General features: G+C 35.2%; 1 protein-coding gene across 2 annotated transcripts in view; it reads left to right on the forward strand.

Annotated features, from left to right (window-relative positions):
• LOC123701213 (malignant T-cell-amplified sequence 1 homolog) overlaps window positions 1-17,384 on the forward strand; it is a 36,115-nt gene extending 18,731 nt beyond the window's left edge. The window contains exons 2-5 of one of the 2 annotated variants that reach the window (XM_045648613.1): window positions 15,322-15,474; window positions 15,711-15,811; window positions 16,164-16,365; window positions 17,219-17,384. In XM_045648613.1, the coding sequence (XP_045504569.1) occupies window positions 15,322-15,474; window positions 15,711-15,811; window positions 16,164-16,365; window positions 17,219-17,300 (538 nt within the window). In that variant the 3' untranslated portion in view covers window positions 17,301-17,384. Of the gene's footprint in view, window positions 1-15,285; window positions 15,475-15,710; window positions 15,812-16,163; window positions 16,366-17,218 lie in introns of those variants that run through there. The other variant, XM_045648612.1, reaches the window with a different exon arrangement.
• Window positions 17,385-19,357: the final 1,973 nt, after the last annotated feature.

Below are 19,357 nucleotides of genomic sequence, written 5' to 3' on the forward strand. Positions count from 1 at the left end.
GGACATCTATTTCGGGAACCTATTGTGGTGATAAATAGTATATCTATAAATCCTCTGTTTGTAAAGATATAATCTTTCTGACTGAATTCATAAAGCTAATAATATTAAAACATTATACTAGTACCTACTATAAGTTATAACCCTTTGTAACGGCAGAACTGAGAACAAGAAAACCTGGTGGGTCACTTGATATTAATTGTTCTCTACCACCCACTGTTACTACACAAATAGCCCTGTTGTTGTTACAAGTACACCTAACCTATAATATTCTAACATGTGAGTTGTTTTATGGCAAAGTATCCATATAGATAAGATCAACCTCTATAAAAACATGATAGGTAAAGTAGAAGGTCGTTACATTAACAATATAATGTTTTTGTTGTTACGTTCAAGAGTGAAGATGATTATGAAAAAGATGTGAACAGAAAAAAATCAATCATAATTCAAGACCTCGCTGCTATAAAATTCGAATGAAGTTTGAAAATAAAGAATTTGTTTATCGCAGTCTAAATAAAACTCACTTTGAACTTGTTCCCGACGTTCATGATAGACTTTATGCATAATTTTATGAGTTTTTAACCGACTTCAAAAAAAAGGAGGAGGTTATCAATTCGGCCGGTATGTTTTTTTTTTTTTTTTTTTTTAATGTATGTACACCGATTACTCCGAGGTTTCTGAACCGATTTACGTGATTCTTTTTTTGTTCGATGCGGGATGGTGTCGAATTGGTCCCATAAAAATTTTATTCGGATAGGCCCAGTAGTTTTTATTTTATGAGCATTTTTGTCTGTAGGTATTTGTAAATTTTGCAAGTGCAAGTTTGAAGTCGGTTGTTTTTAACGCAGTTATCACTTGTATTATTTAGTGGAGTCTTGTTATTGAGAGTTCAATTGCGCAAATTGACAGTAATTTAACAGCTGGATAAGTGTAGCTCTGGAGGTCGAGGACTGAGGTCTTCTCTACATACCTTCTACATACTAATAACTGTTCTTCAAACGAGTTTTGATACTATTTGCTTTTATTTGAATGATGTTTTTGTTGATACAGTTAAAACGAAGAAAGAGAATAAAACTCTATATTCATAATAGTTAAAATATGAATCACTTAATCATAATATTTTAAGAACTCAATCGAATCGAGGATTAAAGATAGCATTGAGTAAGGTAGATAATGATATCCGGGCGGTGGAACGGGGAATGTAATCCATCGTCCGGTTCGGTGAGGCGGCTTGAGACGTGTTCCGCTCATGCCGCCAACGGGAGGGAAGAGCAGGCAAACCATCTTTCCTGTTCTTGGCTCGCGCCTGGCCTAGAAATGGGCTGCCGCCGAGGGGGTCGCGGAAGAATTCCAACCAATACCCGCGGCCCCATCATTAAAGCGGCTCGACGGAACACAGTGGGGTTTTAGTCGGTAGGAATCCGACATAACCCACGGTTCCTTCCCCGGGGGCAGTGGGTATCTTTGGAAGATTTCCCCACTATAAAAAAAAAAAAAAAAGGTAGATAATGATATCGTTCCAATTTTTTTAAGTGAGTAGGTAGGTAAATCATTGTAAAGACACGACAAGTAATTTTTGCTTCAAGAAATAAATAACATCGCGTCACTGACTGACAGACTGTGAAGATACATATTTTCCACAAAAATTACCTGCCGTAGTGATTTGGCTGATATTTAGTATGTGGATGGAATGTGACATTTTTATCAGGGAGCATTAATCGTAGCCGTATTTTTTATAGCAAAATATAATAACCTTGTTTATTTTTTCTATCCGTTGAATGTTCTTAAAGTGTAGTAGGTATGTTTCATTACCTTTCGTCCCATTGCATTACCCATAAGTAGTAATATTTTATACTTTGATTGTAAATTATAATATTATAGGTGCCTATACCACAGATACTATAATACCTATACATACTATAAACGTTTTATACGTACATTTGTAACAATATAACGGTATTGTAAAGACGTTATATACGTGTTTGTTTGTTATAATATTATATAGAGCGTGGGCGGTGTGATATAATCGTAAAGAACATGTGAAATATAAACACGTGATGTGGTAACACGTGCACCAAGCCACGGCATCGGCATTGAGACAGTTGGCTAATCGGCTGGGCGTTGAATCATAATGCACGATTTTATTGTTGTACAGAGATAAATTATTTAATATTAAACTCAAACTCAAACATTTATTTATTCAAGTAGACTTCTTATAAAAGCACTTTTGAATCGTCATAACATTTTTTAACATTTACCACCGATTCGGAAAGCACATAACAAGAGGAAAATATATTATGCTATGTATTACGAAGTTTGTGTTGTTTATGAGAAGAAACAATGTTATTGCACAGTTTAGTAAACTGTGCAATAACATTGTTTCTTTGATGATGTTTTTAGTCTGTTTGTGTGAGTAGGGCTGTTGGTCTGTACTCTGTGCATTATTATTATAAAGTTCAATTGTATTTTATTATGTTTTGTTTTAAACACTTCTTTTGTTTCGCATTATCGATTAATTACTTAATCAATATTATTTTTTATCATGCCTAATACTCTTAGAGCATTAAACTTCTAATAGGTACCCTAAATGATACAAGGTTTTATCATTTGGAAATAATATGGAGATAATATACCTAATTTCATAAACAAATAAAATGGCAAAGGCAATTGGCATTCAGTTCGATAATAACCGAGCAAAAACATCCTCGGTGAAAACATTTAAATAAAAAAACCATTTTAATAAATTAATCATTTTATTTATAGCTATAGATATTTCACTAGGTATAATTGATATAGATAATTTAGTTCCTTCTCGTTTTAATATATTTTATGTGGTTCAGGGTTATGTAAATTGTAAATTAATAAATAGTCGATGATAAGCTTCCTACATTAGGTTATTATAGGTACTACGATAATATGTTTACAAATCACAATAAAATTAGTCGAACGTATGTGAGTCGCGAATGTTACAAATCGTGAGTCGTGGAATAAAGTACAGTTATATGAAAATTGAAATTGCAACGTGATGTTTACCAAATAACCGGTTTCGAAGGAACGGGCAGGTTAATGCTCTGAATTTTCCCGTGTTGCAAAAGGAAATTCAGATTGCAAGATCTGTCACGGTTAACTCGATTTTATTTCCAACTACGGTTCTTTAAAACTTAATCTCTTCACCAAAACTAAACGTTTGAAACGATCAAGGTTAGGTGTTGAAAACTAAATAACGTTTATCTTAAATCACAGATACTAATATAATACTAAGTGGGTAGTAGTATCTAAATACTATGCACTAAATGTCTATCTCTATTGTGCCACATACATATCACCTCGCATATCACATATCATCACAATATTCAATAACTAGCTGTGCCCGCGACTTCGTCCGCGTGGAATAGTGACTGCATAGTAGTTACTACTTATCTTAATTATTGAGTAAACACAGACTACCATAAATAATTAAAAGAACTGTAAGTAAAATTAATTACTAAACTGAGCTAAACAATACAAAAAAAATGCATTATTAATTTTCTACGTAAAATTTCTTTTAAATTATGTCATATTATTTTTAGGCACCAGGGGGGAGGGGAGCAAATTTATTTTCCTTACTTCCTTGTATGGATGTTTTTAACTATGTATCGTGCAGCAACTGATCACCTTAATCGATACTCAGTTTTTATCAAATCCAGCACAAAATCCAAATCAGATCTTTCCTGAATCCTGTCTCACGCCTGTAGTAACTAAACCGTTTAGACCGTGCAATAAAAATTAAATTAAAAAAAAAAACAGCGCTACGAAGAAAAGTGCATAGAAAAAGGAATAAATAATTTCACAAACTTCCCGAAGATTTTTAAAAATAAATACCATTTTAAATAGGTATTTATAAAAAAAAACAAAGTCGTCGCGTCGGGGCTGCCATGCCAACATCATCATAATATACCTCATTATCAAAATATATGGTACTTAATTTTAAAGATCGTCGGGAAGTTTGTAAAATAATTATTTATTCCTTTCGGTTTCTTATTTTCATGTAATATTTTCAAGTGAGCGAGACCTACCTCTACCTCCATATTACATTCCTACATCATATTGATATCTATAAGTTTGTTGCTCCTTACACTTTTACCGCTGTAATCTAATAAATGGATAAACCGAATTGTATAAAAATATAACTAAGTGTACTTCACCCGTTGTGCACTTTTATTTGATATGTCACTTGGGTATATTTGACAACATTCGTTTTTTTTCATTCCCACTTTTACCCATATATAGGTATAATAAATGGATGAACTGATTTTGATAAAATATGTCTAATTATACTTTACACGTCATGCCCTTTCATTTGATATGTCACTTGAGTATATTTGACAAATTCTTTTTTTTATTACCACTTTTATACCTATATCAAATAAATGGGTGAACCGATTTGTTACTGATAGGTCGTTCACTTTCATTTAATATATTTATTTATTTATTTATTTATTCGAAAACTACACAGCTTACAGTTTGACTTAATCTACTTACATCTATGATACAATACGCCAATTACGAGTTTTACAATTATTATCAATTATATGTATATTTAAAACAGTAACTTATTAAAGAGTGGTGAGTTGTGTGTGTGGGTGAGTGCGTTTGGGTGTGTTTGTGTGTATGTATGTGTGTGCGTGTGAATGATTAAAATGTGTTAGGTACGTTTGATAATATTTTAATTACATTGGATTTAAAACGATTGCGAGGACTGTTAAATATGTCAAGAGTAGAAAATTTTTCATTGTATATCGAAGGTAGGCGATTAAAGAGTGAGTTCTTCATATATTGATTTTTTGTACGTGGTATAAATAATAAAGGAGTATTACGTGTTCGAGTTAGAGGGGTGTTAAAATATATATTTTCTGTTATTTGGGGGCAGTCTAGTTTGTTGTTCAGGAGATCATAAAGAAACATAATATCTGAAAGAGTACGTCTGTCTTCGAGAGTATTCATTTTAAAGAAAATGCAGGATTCTTTGTAGTCCTTAAAGTTATGTTTTGCTTTAAAGCTAAGATGCTTCATAAATATCTTTTGTATTTTTTCTATTTTGTCTATATATTTTTTAAAAAATGGTCGCCATATTATGCTTCCATATTCTAATATGCTTCTGACGTAACTATTATATAGCATTTTTAAACACTGAGAGTTTTTAAAAGGTTGACTTGTTCTTAGGATGAAACCAAGGGATTTGTAGGCTTTACTGGACATGTAGTGTCCCTTCGTCCAGCATACTCACCATGGAATCCTGATATTTCATGAATGTCAAAAAACTGTTCTGAAATAGTGCTAAATAGTGCCCAAAGGAAAAAAATAGTGCTCTTGTACTTGCGAAGTTATAGCCATAGTTCGATGAGTATGCTGGACGAAGGTTTCGCCCAGCATACTCACCTCCGTCCGGAGAATCTGTATACGCTTCAAACATAATTCATACTTCAAAAAATAGTTCCCAAATAGTGCCAAACGGTGCCCAAAAAGAAAAAACAGTGCTCGAATAACTTCGGAGTTATAGGCTTCGTTCAGTGAGTATGCTGGGCGTAGGTTCTACGCCCAGCATACTCACCTCAGTGCGCGAATATCGAACGAGCTATAGGTATAATTTACGTCTCAAAAAATTGTGCTTGAAATAGTGCCCAATATCAGTCCAATTTTTGCTTGACTTTTGACTTAGAAAACCATTAAATTTTAATGTAAACTTCTACATACTAACGTAAAATGGGGTACAGTCGTCGACACATGTTTTTGGACAAAAATATTAAACTTTCTAATTGTAGACTTCATGTTATTGGAAATAATTATGGTATTTTCTCACATGTCAAAAACTTTCGATTAAATGCATTATTATATATTTTATAAATAATAATAAATGAATGAAACTTTAAGCATAAATGAAGTCTATTACTTCATTGCATTGTGTGTTTGTCTGAATAAAAACAGTCATTTGCAGCCAATAAAATTAATATCTTGAAAAATTGTAAAAGGGAAATTATACAGTTTCTTTTTGTATATATGTTGCAGGCAAAACTTATAACCAGTCAAAATTAGTACTGTGACATAGTTATACAAATTTTTAAAACTCTTTCCAATAGTTTCATCAATGAAAGGTTTAGCAATGAAAAACATTTTTAATTAATTACGTTATTTATTACTATTTAAAGGGCCAAAGTAATCAGAATTCTAGTTAACTAGTTCACAGCTTTTGTTAACATTCATAATAATATAATCAATGTAAATAGAAAAAATTGTAGTTTTAATATTGTATATAATATACATATAAACCCTTATCACCTTCAAAATACAGATCAGTCTGTGATGTTAAGAAGAATATTCTGTCTATTTCATCGAAAGCTCTTGGTCCCGACTGCATTGGTCGTGATATGATCGTCCCCATCCTTGACATCATTGCCCCTGTCCTTACCTTTATCCTTAATTCCTCCATTTCGTTGTCTACTTTTCCCTCAGCTTGGAAGGACGCTTTTATAATTCCTATCCCGAAAAATAACAATCCCTCTTCTTTTTGCGAATACCGACCAATTTCCATATTACCCTTTTTATCCAAGATTCTTGAACGTTTAGTGCAGGGTCAGTTATGCTCGTTCATGAACAAAAATAACCTATTTAGCCCTTTTCAACCGGTTTCCGCTCCGGTCATAGCACGACTTCTGCTCTCGTCAAAATAACCGATGATATTCGTATTGGAATGGACAACAGGCAACTCACTCTGCTTACATTGCTTGATTTCAGCAATGCTTTCAATACCGTGGATCACGACATTCTGTTGAGTTTGCTTGGTTCTCTTAACATATCTCCAGCAGCTGTTGACTGGTTTCGTAGTTTTCTCCAAGGTCGCCGGCAGTGTGTCAAGATTGATGATTCCACTTCTTCTTGGTGCAATGTTTCTGTCGGTGTACCTCAAGGTAGCGTGTTGTCTCCTCTCCTCTTTTCAATTTTTATTAATTCAATTTCCCAAAATATTTCTTCTCCCTACCATATGTATGCTGACGATTTACAACTGTACACGCAATGTTCTCTATTTGATTTACATAACTCCGTGAAAACTATGAATGCTGACCTAAAAAGTATTGCCGACTGGAGTAATAAATATGGCCTATCTATTAACCCGTCCAAAACGCAAGCAATTATCATAGGAAGTCCTCAATTAATTGCCAAAGTGGATTGGACCGCTATTCCTTCCATCCAAATCAACAACACTCCTATTCCCTATTCCGCTACCGCTAAAAACCTCGGCTTGCACTTTGACCAAACCTTCTCCTGGACGGTACAACTCAACGCAGTACGCAAAAAGATGTTTGGTGTCGCTGCTTCCCTTAGGCGACTACGAAATATTTTACCAATTCCCACTAAAATTGCGCTTGCACAGTCCCTTCTATTCCCTATTTTAGACTATGCAGATGTCTGTTATCCCGACCTCACCGAATGCCAGCTTAACTCCCTTGAGCGACTGCAAAACCTTTGTATCCGATTTATATTTGGACTGCGTAAATACGACCACATTTCTGAATTTAGAGCCAGGCTCAAGTGGTTTCCAATTCGCCTTCGCCGGAATACTCACATACTCCACCTCTTGTATTCCATTCTATTTGATCCTAAAACTCCTCCTTACCTGAAACAAAACTTTTCCTACGTATCTTCCAACCATTCCCTAGCTTTACGATCCTCGAACAACCTGACATTATCTTTCCCTCATCATCATTCAAAATTCTTTCACTCTTCCTTTACTGTCACCGCCATTTCGCTATGGAATGCATTACCCGAGGTTGTGAGGAGAGCTCAAAGCCTGCCTATTTTTAAAAAGGAGCTAAGGAACCATTATGCTTCCTTATCACAAGATTGATGAACCTTAACACTGTTTTGTAAGTATATGTATTATTTATGTATGTATATTTGTTGTATATATTATATGTATGTATATATATTGTATATGTATGTATTGTATGTATATATATCGTATATGTATGTATTGTATGTATATATTTATATGTAGTACTTTATATACATATTTGTATTAAAATTCAACTTTCAGTTTGTGCACCACCTACTCCGTTTCTCTGCAGCTTTCCTTTGCTGTGGTTGTCTGGCAGAAATCGCTCGAAGCGATAAGACCGCCCTCTGTACTTGTTTTGTACTTTGCTGTATAATTGTTTTATCCTCTCTTTTTGTGTACAATAAAGAATTTTTATTATTATTATGTGTATCTCATTCTATAATACTCGGGTACCATCATAAGGAAGGTACCCGGTCCTTTGGAAGGCTTACGTGGGGACACGGATCCAACACGCAGAGGCCCTTTAGAGAACTTTACTGTGTTGTGGGACACCAGCCGCAGCCTGCCCATGACTGCACTATAGAGATACAATCCTAGGCAGTCCGCGGCCGATGTAGGACTATTTCGAGATATGGAAAACAAAATAAACTGGGCTATGGAGAGGGATGTTAAATGGGCCGGTATTTGGGGACTATTGGAAACTATGGCACCTGCCTTTCTACTAAAAGAAAGTAAAAATATGTTGGCAGGTGGTGACTCGCCCTCTCACTGTATGGGCCCCCGAAATAAGCCGCTGCAATAGTGCGACAAGGGGGCAACATATTGTGAGCAGCTAAGGGTGGAGAGGCGTCCCTGGACTTTAAACGACGATCACGCGCTCCCTGAGGGTCCAGCATCACGTGCCCACTCGCCACTTACGCTTCGCATCCACCCTTCGAGCTAAAAGCTCTCGCGACTCCACTCTGGCCGGCCGGTTAAGGCAAGCCAGAGGTGGGGGTCCTGTCCTCGTCAGGCTTCACTCCGACCGGCCGGTGAAGGCAAGCCGGAGATGAAGACAGGGGCCTCCCCCGGGAGCACTCGGTTCCCGCGGGGTCGCTACTCCCCGACACCCCGCCACAAGGTGTCCTGCGGGTGACTGATTGCACGGGTGGAATATCTATTATCACGTAAACAATAGATATCCCAACCGTGGGCGATGGGGTCGTCACATCCCTACGCCCTTATTATTATTATTATTATCAGTCTTGTCTAATAATCGTAAGATGTTAGGGCAGCGCCATCTAGTATTTAAACATAAACATATTCATTTGCGTCGCGGGCGCCGCGCGTCGTAAGCCCCATACCTATTGACCGTACGTGCATCCATTACTGCCACACTATATTGAACTTTATCACATGAGGAATACAGGTCAATTCCGTAAACGTTGTGGAACCGTCCTTGATCCGGAAAATGATTATTTTGAATAATTTTGTCAGTTGTAATGTAAGCATTAATAACAGCAACTTTATTTTTCATGCATGATTTACTTCATTTGATATCTTAATCCTTCAAGCGTCGTGATCTAGACAAAATATATAAAATCATTGTTCCTAGCTACCGGGGTCCCATGCGACGCGCGAAGGCTTAATCATATTATTATAAAGTATTATTAAAATAATGTGTAATTAATAATATTGCGATTCTAAAGTAAATACTCCCTTACATAGACAATTAATAATTTACACAAGACAAAAATTGTTAGAAAGAAAGTTAATAATATTGTATTCGACTGTACTCAATGTAATGTATGTAGAAGTTTACAATCAAATTTAATGGTTTTCTAGGTCAAAAGTCAAGCAAAAATTGGACTGATATTGGGCACTATTTCAAGCACAATTTTTTGAGACGTAAATTGTACCTATAGCTCGTTCGATATTCGCGCACTGAGGTGAGTATGCTGGGCGTAGAACCTACGCCCAGCATACTCACTGAACGAAGCCTGTAACTCCGAAGTTATTCGAGCACTGTTTTTTCTTTTTGGGCACCGTTTGGCACTATTTGGGAACTATTTTTTGATGTATGAATTATGTTTGAAGCGTATACAGATTCTCCGGACGGAGGTGAGTATGCTGGGCGAAACCTTCGTCCAGCATACTCATCGAACTATGGCTATAACTTCGCAAGTACAAGAGCACTATTTTTTTCCTTTGGGCACTATTTAGCACTATTTCAGAACAGTTTTTTGACATTCATGAAATATCAGGATTCCATGGTGAGTATGCTGGACGAAGGGACACGACATGTACTCAATATGGGCGTCGAAGAAACATTTATCGTCCAGAAGGATGCCGAGATCCATTACTGAAGTTGTTCTATTAATTAACTTATTATTGATACTATATTCAAATAAAATAACGTTACGTTTACGAGAAAAGCTTATGGTTTGGCATTTTTGAATATTTACACCGATGTTATTAATTTTAAAATATTCTCCGAGATTATCTAGATCAGATTGGAGTAGATTACAATCGGCGGCACAAGTTACTTTACGGAAAATTTTGTTATCGTCGGCATACAGTAAGCAATTTGAGTTCTTAATACAATGTGTTATATCGAAAAGGAAAATGTTAAAGAGTAAAGGTGATATATGGGATCCTTGAGGAACTCCTGAGGTGACGTTTATGAAGTTAGATTTATGACTTCCTATGACTACTGCCTGACGGCGGTTTCTAATGTAAGATATTACCCATCTAAGCAGATTACCCTTAATACCTACAGCATTTAGTTTCCCTGCGAGAATATTATGGTCTACTCTATCGAAAGCCTTTTCGAGATCGGTATAAATAACGTCAATCTGAGCGCCGTCACTTATGTTAGTTAGTAAATAGTTAGTAAATTCTGAAAGGTTCGTGTTAACACTCCGAGACTTAAAAAATCCATGCTGAGATGTAGGAAGACATTGCTTGCAATAGCTATACATAAAATCATTAACTATACTGTCCAGAACTTTACCGAAAATATTTAAAATTGATATACCCCTGTAGTTAGTAATTTCATTTTTTGAACCTTTTTTAAAAATGGGGATTACACGTGCATCTTTCCACTGTTTGGGGTAGACACCTTCATCCAAAGATCGTTGAAAAATCAATTTTAAGGGAACAGCAAGCCCGTTTACGCATTTTTTAACAAAAATAGCAGGAATCCCGTCTAAGCCTGCGCCCTTTTTACGGTCTAGTTTTTTAACAGCATTAGTTATCAGTTTATCTGAAATTTTAATTGAATTAATTACGTTAGAATGGGGCTCCTCTGCGTATGGTTTGGGGTCGTAGGAAGAAGATTGTATGAATACGCTTTGGAAAAAGCTATTAAAAGCGTTACATATATCTGCACCACAAGAATAAGTCACTCCATTATATACCATACGACATGGCAAGCTGTTGTTTTTGCGTTTGTTATTTACAAAATTCCAAAACTCTTTAGGATTATGAATTATTTCTTTTTCGCACCTATTAATATAATTTTTAAAACATTCTTCTTGTAAAACTTTAATCCTATTTCTTAGTAAAGCAAATGCTGCGTAATCATTCGGGTTTTTAAATTTTTTCCAATTTTTATGAAGTTTAGATTTTTCTTTAATGATATTAATTAATGATGGGGTGTACCATTGAGGGTACTTAAAACGACCTGACACCCGCGCAGAGGGTACGTATTTTTCTATGATTGAGTTAAGTTCTTTGTAAAAACCATTAACCGCATCATCAACGGTCCCGTTAGTAAGAATTCGGTGCCATTCAATCTTCCCGAGTGCCGAGTTAATTGACATATAATCAGCTTTAAAAATTTTTTTTATGATCCGTGGATTATTACGCAGGGGTTTTATTTTATAGTTTTTGATGGTTATTAGTAATGGGGGATGAAATTTGTCGATATTCACTAAAGATGAGTCGCATTGTTCGCAAATTAATGAAAGATTCGAAAAAACAAGGTCAAGAATGTTTCCGCAACAATTATTAGTGAAGTTATACTGTGAGAGTCCGGATAAATACATAGAATTCATAAAATCGTCAGCGGTTCGCATTAAGTGTATTAGAGCTATTTTTATTCGAATGTCCGTCAGGCATCCACGCGAGAAAAGGTAAATTAAAATCTCCGATTAATAAAAATGAGTCATTCGGCCTACTCGAATGGAAGTTAACGAAGGATTCGTTGAAGTCAACCAATATACTGGCCGCTTTGGAGTTCGGTGGAATATATATTGCTCCCACGTGAAATTCCGCGTTTTTTGAATATTGATTTAATAGCGTACTACTAAGAATATGACCGGGAATCGTTACCCAAATACATTCAACGTCACCAACGTGGGTCTCGTTTGTTAGAAATGCGGAATAACATCTTTTTATACAAATCATAACTCCGCCTCCCTTCATATTATTACGTCTACGATCTTGCCTAAATACGTCATAACGGCTATCACATATTTCTGAGTCTAACACTCCCTCACACAACCAAGATTCAGTTATAATTATGATATCATAATTGTTCGCTTCGATATTTTTGTAAAAATTTGATAATTTAGTTCTGAGTCCACGAGTGTTCTGATAGTAAATGTTTAGAAGTTTCATTTTTAAGAATGTATAAAAGTGAAATCACAAGTAGAAAAAAAATAAAATTGTTATGAGGGTGAATTGAAATTAAAACGCTGAGGACTCGAAGCAAGTTAAGCGAAACGGGTAGGTGTATACGGAGTGCAGCAGCTCGCAACCTTTTATTGAAAATTATCTGCAATATAATAATATGTGATATAATAATATATATGTGTTTATAAATGATGTATGTGTATGTGTGATGTGTCGGTATGTTATACAAGAATATTATTAATTTTATACAAATTTGAGATTTTACATTGATATAGTAATAATATAAAATAACAAAATGAACACTACAAATACGCAAAATTAAGTACATTAATAGTTTTTTGATAAATATTTTTCTAATTCTTCTTCGGTGCTTATAGCTATTGGGGGCGATTTTTCGTTCATGCGCATATAAATGGTACAGTTTTTTATCCATATATATTTGATGTTATTATCTTTCGCACGAAGTCGACATTTGTTAAATAGAATTTTATTCGCAATTGTTAAGTGTTCATTTATAAATATCTTTGATGAATTACCTTCAAATCCGAGGTCGCTAGATGTTAAACCCTTATTTTTATTTGCTTTGCGAAAGTTGGCAATTATATTGTTTTTAATATTTTTTGATTTTAGTTTGGCTATGATTCTTCTTGGCTTATTGGGGTTTGAGTGAAGCGGCTGGACCCTGGTGATAAATTCGATGTCGTCTTTTTGTATGTTGACATTTATTGAAGTTGCAATTTGAAGTAGAAGTTGTGGAAGATCTTCATTCGATTTTTCCGGCACACCAACCACTTCAATATTTAGGAAACGACATTGCTGTTGTGAATATCTGTGTTCTTTTTCAATAGTATGTGATTTTTTTTGCAGGCCTTATATATAGGTAAGGTACTTATACTATAACTTAGGTACTTATATTTGACAACTTTCGTTTTTTTCATTCCCACATTTACCCCTATATACCTAGGTATAATAAAAGGATGAACCGATTTTGATACACTTTATCTAAGAACCAGAACGGAAAATATGCTGCCTAACTAAAAAAACCGCATCTAATTCGGATTACCTGTTAGCGAGCTACGGTGGCACAAACAGACACACACACACAGACACACATAGCGGTCAAACACTTATCACCCATCTTTTTGCGTCGGGGGTTAAAAATATAATACGACATAATTTAAAGGACATTTTATGTATATAATTTACCTAGAAGTAAGCATAATTCTAATTTGACCAAATCCCCCCCCCACCCTTGGGCACTTTCGATATGATCACTTGGACATTTACAGGAATAATAATTGTAACAGATAACTTACGTTTTATCGTACAGTGTATAGAATGCCTTAGCAAATGTTCGCCGTGAATACTTAAATGGTCATAACTTTTTTATTTACGAACCGATTGACATGAAATAAACACTAAATGTTAAATGAAGATTACCACAATATATTAGTGAAAACCGCATCTTAATCGGATAAGCCGTTTCTGAGATTAGCGTGCACGAACATACAGACAAACAGACAAACAGACAAACAGACAAAAATTTTTTTAACTACAGTTTTGGGTTTGGGATCGATTTAATAATAGCACCTGCTAATTTTTTTTATATATTTTGATTGTACAGACACGACTTTTCTAGAATTTTATTATATGTATTGATGATGATGATGATGATTGATGATGATGATGATGATGATGATGATTGATGATGTAGATTATTTTGTAGGTATAGATTATAATTATTTATAGGTATCTACATCTACAATCTACATACAGGAACTGGGTCACAGTATTACAATAATATTTTAATGCCACGTTCCTAATACTATGACTGGGTGTTTCTAGTGGAATTTAAAAGGATATAGGAATGCAATATTTCCTTTTCTACGCTTCTTTTTCAAGTACGATTACAGAGTAACAAATCCCAACCTCTTCCAAGCGAACTTCCTAATAATTTAGAAATATGCTACATACCTATCTAAATTGCCACTTGAAGTTTGCAAAAGGTATGTAAAATTAGCGTATCACGATGATATCGAACTTATAAGACACCAGAAAACATTGAAAAAATAACGTACAGGTCTGGTAAAACCCATAAGATGCTCAGTTCAAACCAGACAGGAAAGTTAAAATTGTTATTCTGTTCTGAGTAAGGTAAACCACTTCATACTGTGTGTTACGGTTGAAAACCAACTTTTTGTAACTTGTTTTTCTTAAGTAACTACCTATGTTATTATGATATTTGATAATAAGAAGAAAAATTACTTTATCCGTTATTCGCAGTTTCAAAGTGTAATTTTTGTAATTTTATAGTTAGGCCAGTAGGTTATAATAGGTTTTAGATTACGGCTTAATTAATATAGGGGCTGTATCTGTAATAGATAGTTAAGTAACTTTCTAGAATGGAATAAAACTTGTGAGTCACGCACGCTCAGGGTTACACCAGAAGCCATTGCAGGTAGACACGTGAGCTGTGACTCTAGTGGCTATTTATAAACCACTTAAAGATGGATAAGTAGTTGCACTAAGGTACCGTGTCTAAAAAGAATCATTTTTATTCGCTGAAATCTGAACTGGATATATCCCTCAAGTGCTGCACGCAAGTCTAGACGCCCCTATAATTTTATGTTGTACAATGGCATTCAGATGAACATCTGTTTTGTTATAGGTCTGTCGTCTAGAGTTCTATGTATGCTTATTGCATATATACATTTGATGAGAAAAAATACGTTAGATTGACCGATAACTACAAAAACAATTAGATTATTTCCTCTAATACCACCGATTTCTACTTCTCAGGGGATTTTTTTCATTTATTGTCTCCTAGAGGCTAGAACCATTTTGCCCACAATTTAATGAGCTCAAATGAACAATTTCACAATTTCTAACTTCAGATTCGACGAGAAGGAGAGCATCTCTGGTGTGCAGCAGCTCAAATCATCGGTACAGAAGGGCATTCGATCCAGACTGCTGGAGCTATATCCTCACCTCGAGAATTACATCGACCAGGTTCTGCCTAAGAAGGACACATTCAGGATTGTCAAATGGTAAGTACAATCATTGCTAAGTGAAAACTAAGTATTATTATTTGTGCTTACTGAACTTGAACTAGGTACATATTGATTTGATACCATATTATAGTTTAGAACAGACAACAGTCAAGTTATTTTGAGACTCAATAAGTTAAGTTTTTCGACAAACTGCTAAAGGTTTACCATTCTTAAACAAGGTTATTTTTAAGTACATTAACATTTGGTTTAATTCGTTATGTTTACATTTACAGCCATGATCACATTGAAATAATGGTGAACAGCGCAGGAGAGCTTCTATTCTTCAGACATCGAGAGGGACCATGGATGCCTACACTCAGGCTACTTCATAAATGTAAGTATAAACAATATTACCTAACGCAGGGAATATCAGACATTTCATTTTCACGAAACCTTTTCAGTAAAAAGACGTATCACGTAGGTAATAGACATGAATACATGATAGTGTACTATGTCCAGATTTACTTATATACCTATCTTTGTTTCAACTGAAAAGCCTCTGTCCGCCGTTTCGATGGATTGATGGATTTCCAATATACTGCTGAAATATTCATACTTTTGTAGAAAATACAATTGTAACTGCACTCTAACGTTCGCTCATATGCACAGCAGAAGTTTACCAATTATGAATCAAATTCCGGCGGTTTAAGTACCAGAAATGTAATTACTATCCAATTTAATTGCAGATCCGTTCTTCCTACCAATGCAGCAAGTGGACAAAGGCGCAATCCGCTTCGTACTCAGCGGTGCGAACATAATGTGCCCAGGGCTAACTTCTCCAGGGGCGCGTATGAGTCCGCTCGGGAAGGGCAGCGTGGTAGCTGTCATGGCGGAGGGCAAAGAACACGCATTGGCTATAGGCATCACCTCGCTATCTACTGAAGACATGTGAGTAGATCCACGACTAGGTACTATTTAAGTATTTAGACTAACATACTTTAATTTTGCCTATAATATGGCGACCTTTCCAAAGCGTTTGACTGCGTAGAAAGTTCCATTCTATTGAATAAATTCAATTAAAATGGAAACGAAAGGTTTATCTGATAACCTCATAGCTGAATACCATCAGGTTAGGTTACAAATCGATGTTTTTAATAAAAAAAAATCTTTCGGTGCCTTTTTCACCATGTTCATTATAGTTCATTGGTTTTCTGCAGGGTTGTATTCTAGGTTCTTTTTTGTTCGATGTTTACCTTATTATTTGCAATAAATGTGCTCACACTTCACACATTTTTGCAGCGAACTTATTTTTTTTTAACATCTAGATGCAATTCCGTAACGAATGATACCTCAATAATAAATTTCCAAGAATGCTGAAAAAGTCTACCGAAAAGACACTTTTTTTATTGGACTAACGATCGAAACGAACACTTTCGCTGTATTATTCTAGTTCTTTACAGGGTTTCCTATTGGAGATAATCTGATAGGTACGTGCGTGTGTCCTACCCTCGTCCAGAAAATACTATCCTAAAATACTCGGTCTACGCCATTTTCTGTCAAATTCAGAAAAATTCCATTTTTTCGCATTTGTGGATATCACGTTTGCAGTTTCGATTTTAATCCTTGTAATGTTGTAATTGCATTGTATTGCAAATGGCTGGTATATTATAAAAAAGGTTGATATTATAAAAAAAAGCCACACGATTCTTTGCCCTCTAGAAAATATATTATGCGCTACCGACATTGTATTTCATACTTACTATTGCATTGGTATAAGTAAAGTTATTTTTTTTTGTTACAGAGCCAAAGTAAACAAAGGAGTTGGGATAGAAAACTGCCATTACCTCAATGATGGACTCTGGCAGATGAAACCCGTGAAGTAAAGCGAAAGGAGATCTTGTATTTAAAATTATGAATTATTTTAAGTTTCTTTTATAATAAAATTAAATTGTGCACAAATAAGGACATTTCGATTGTTTATTTTTCCCGTTTTAAGGACGTATAGAAATTGACGCGCATCAATTTTAGGTATTGAGTCTTACACGTGCACGGCTCACACACACATCGAAATGCGCGAAGCGGCGGAATTATGAGTAAATTGACACGACTTGATAATTGAGCTTATTTTTATTGCCATGTTTTTTTAACTTTACTTTGATTTCTAAGTTTGTAACGTTGAATGGTCACAAAAGTAGATACCAGATACCAATTTCATTGAACAGTGATTGTTTGGTAAACAAGTACTTGCCAAAGTGTAAGTGTGTACCGGTGGTAAGGTCTCAACGTAACTAACAAAACGAGCCCAAGCTCGGCATACCTAGCTCTACTCGTCTATTAGTTCCAGTAGCAGTCTTCGAAGTACACCTGCAGGTCACTCCATCAATTCCGGTGGTAAGGTCTCAACGTAACTAACAAAACGAGCCCAAACTCGGCATACCTTGCTCTACTCGTCTATTAGTTCCAGTAGCAGTCTTCGAAGTACACCTGCAGGTCACTCCATCAATTCCGGTGGTAAGGTCTCAACGTAACTAACAAAACAAGCCTAAACTCGGCACACCTAGCTCTAGTCATCTATTAGTTCCAGTAGCAGTCTTCGAAGTACACCTGCAGGTCATTCCATCAAGACCGGAGGTAAGGTCTCAACATAACTAACAAAACGAGCCCAAACTCGGCACGCCTAGCTCTACTCGTCTATGAGTTCCAGTAGCAGTCTTCGAAGTACACCTGCAGGTCACTCCATCAATTCCGGTGGTAAGGTCTCAACGTAACTAACAAAACGAGCCCGAACTCGGCACACCTAGCTCTACTCGTCTATTAGTTCCAGTAGCAGTCTTCGAAGTACACCTGCAGGTCACTCCATCAAGTCCGGAGGTAAGGTCTCAACGTAACTAACAAAACGAGCCCAAACTCGGTACATCTAGCTCTACTCGTCTATGAGTTCCAGTAGCAGTCTTCGAAGTACACGTCAGGTCACTCCATCAAGTTAGAAACTAAATATGAAATTTATAATCCCATAAGTATGAAAAACTATAAATAAAATCTTTCCTTGGTGTGCCTTGGTTGTCGGTGCAGAATGCGTCAATGATCAAGTTTATTAGGTCAAACATTTCGTATACGTACAGAGATCTTTTCGTAAACGAGGAGCTGCCTACAAGCGTCACAGTGTCTACTCACTACGGCGTCCGAGCGCCGACTAAATTACTAAAATATTTCATTACAATTTTTTGTACAATAAATCAAGATAGTGACAAATAAAATAACCCTTATTTCCATGCAATAAGTATCACGCGTTACAGTTAAATATGTGAAAAAATAAGATTTGATTTTAATTTTTTTCTCAGCTTATTTGTAACATTTTGATAGTTTTAGTTCCTACCTTTTTGAGTTGGACATGTCTGCTTATTTAAAATATTTTTAAATAAGTAAATTTATTTTCGTAAATAATAGAAAAATGCTTCTATATTCAGCACGATATTGTCAATTTTGTGTGAAGAGGCAAAGGAAATTATTTTTTACAATATTATAAACCAAAATTTTCGATTAAATAATTCCTACAAAGATTAAGGAGTGATCTATCTATGGTAATTATTAGTCAAATTTGGTTTTGTATTATTTTGCCGCAAAATGCATCGAAAAACTGCTTATTTTTGTCAGATTCGTAAACGCGTCCTTAATTAAGTATTTTGATCGGGATATTTTCTAGTAGAAGATTAAAACATTTAAGTAATTACTTATTCTAAATTGAATTATACCACGCTAATAAAAAATGTAATTCTAGCAATTACATCCAAAAAGACCACAGTGCATGTGCAGTTTTGTGGGACTTAGACTTAAGTTATTGTTAGTAATAATTTGTAATAATAATTTCAATAAATAAATAATAATAAGGGATGAATATTTTACATTTACCTTATGTGTTGTTCTTATTCCATTTTTGTAT

The sequence above is a fragment of the Colias croceus genome, chromosome 21 (assembly GCF_905220415.1).
Source record: "Colias croceus chromosome 21, ilColCroc2.1".
In the NCBI taxonomy this organism is placed as follows: Eukaryota; Metazoa; Arthropoda; class Insecta; order Lepidoptera; family Pieridae; genus Colias; species Colias croceus.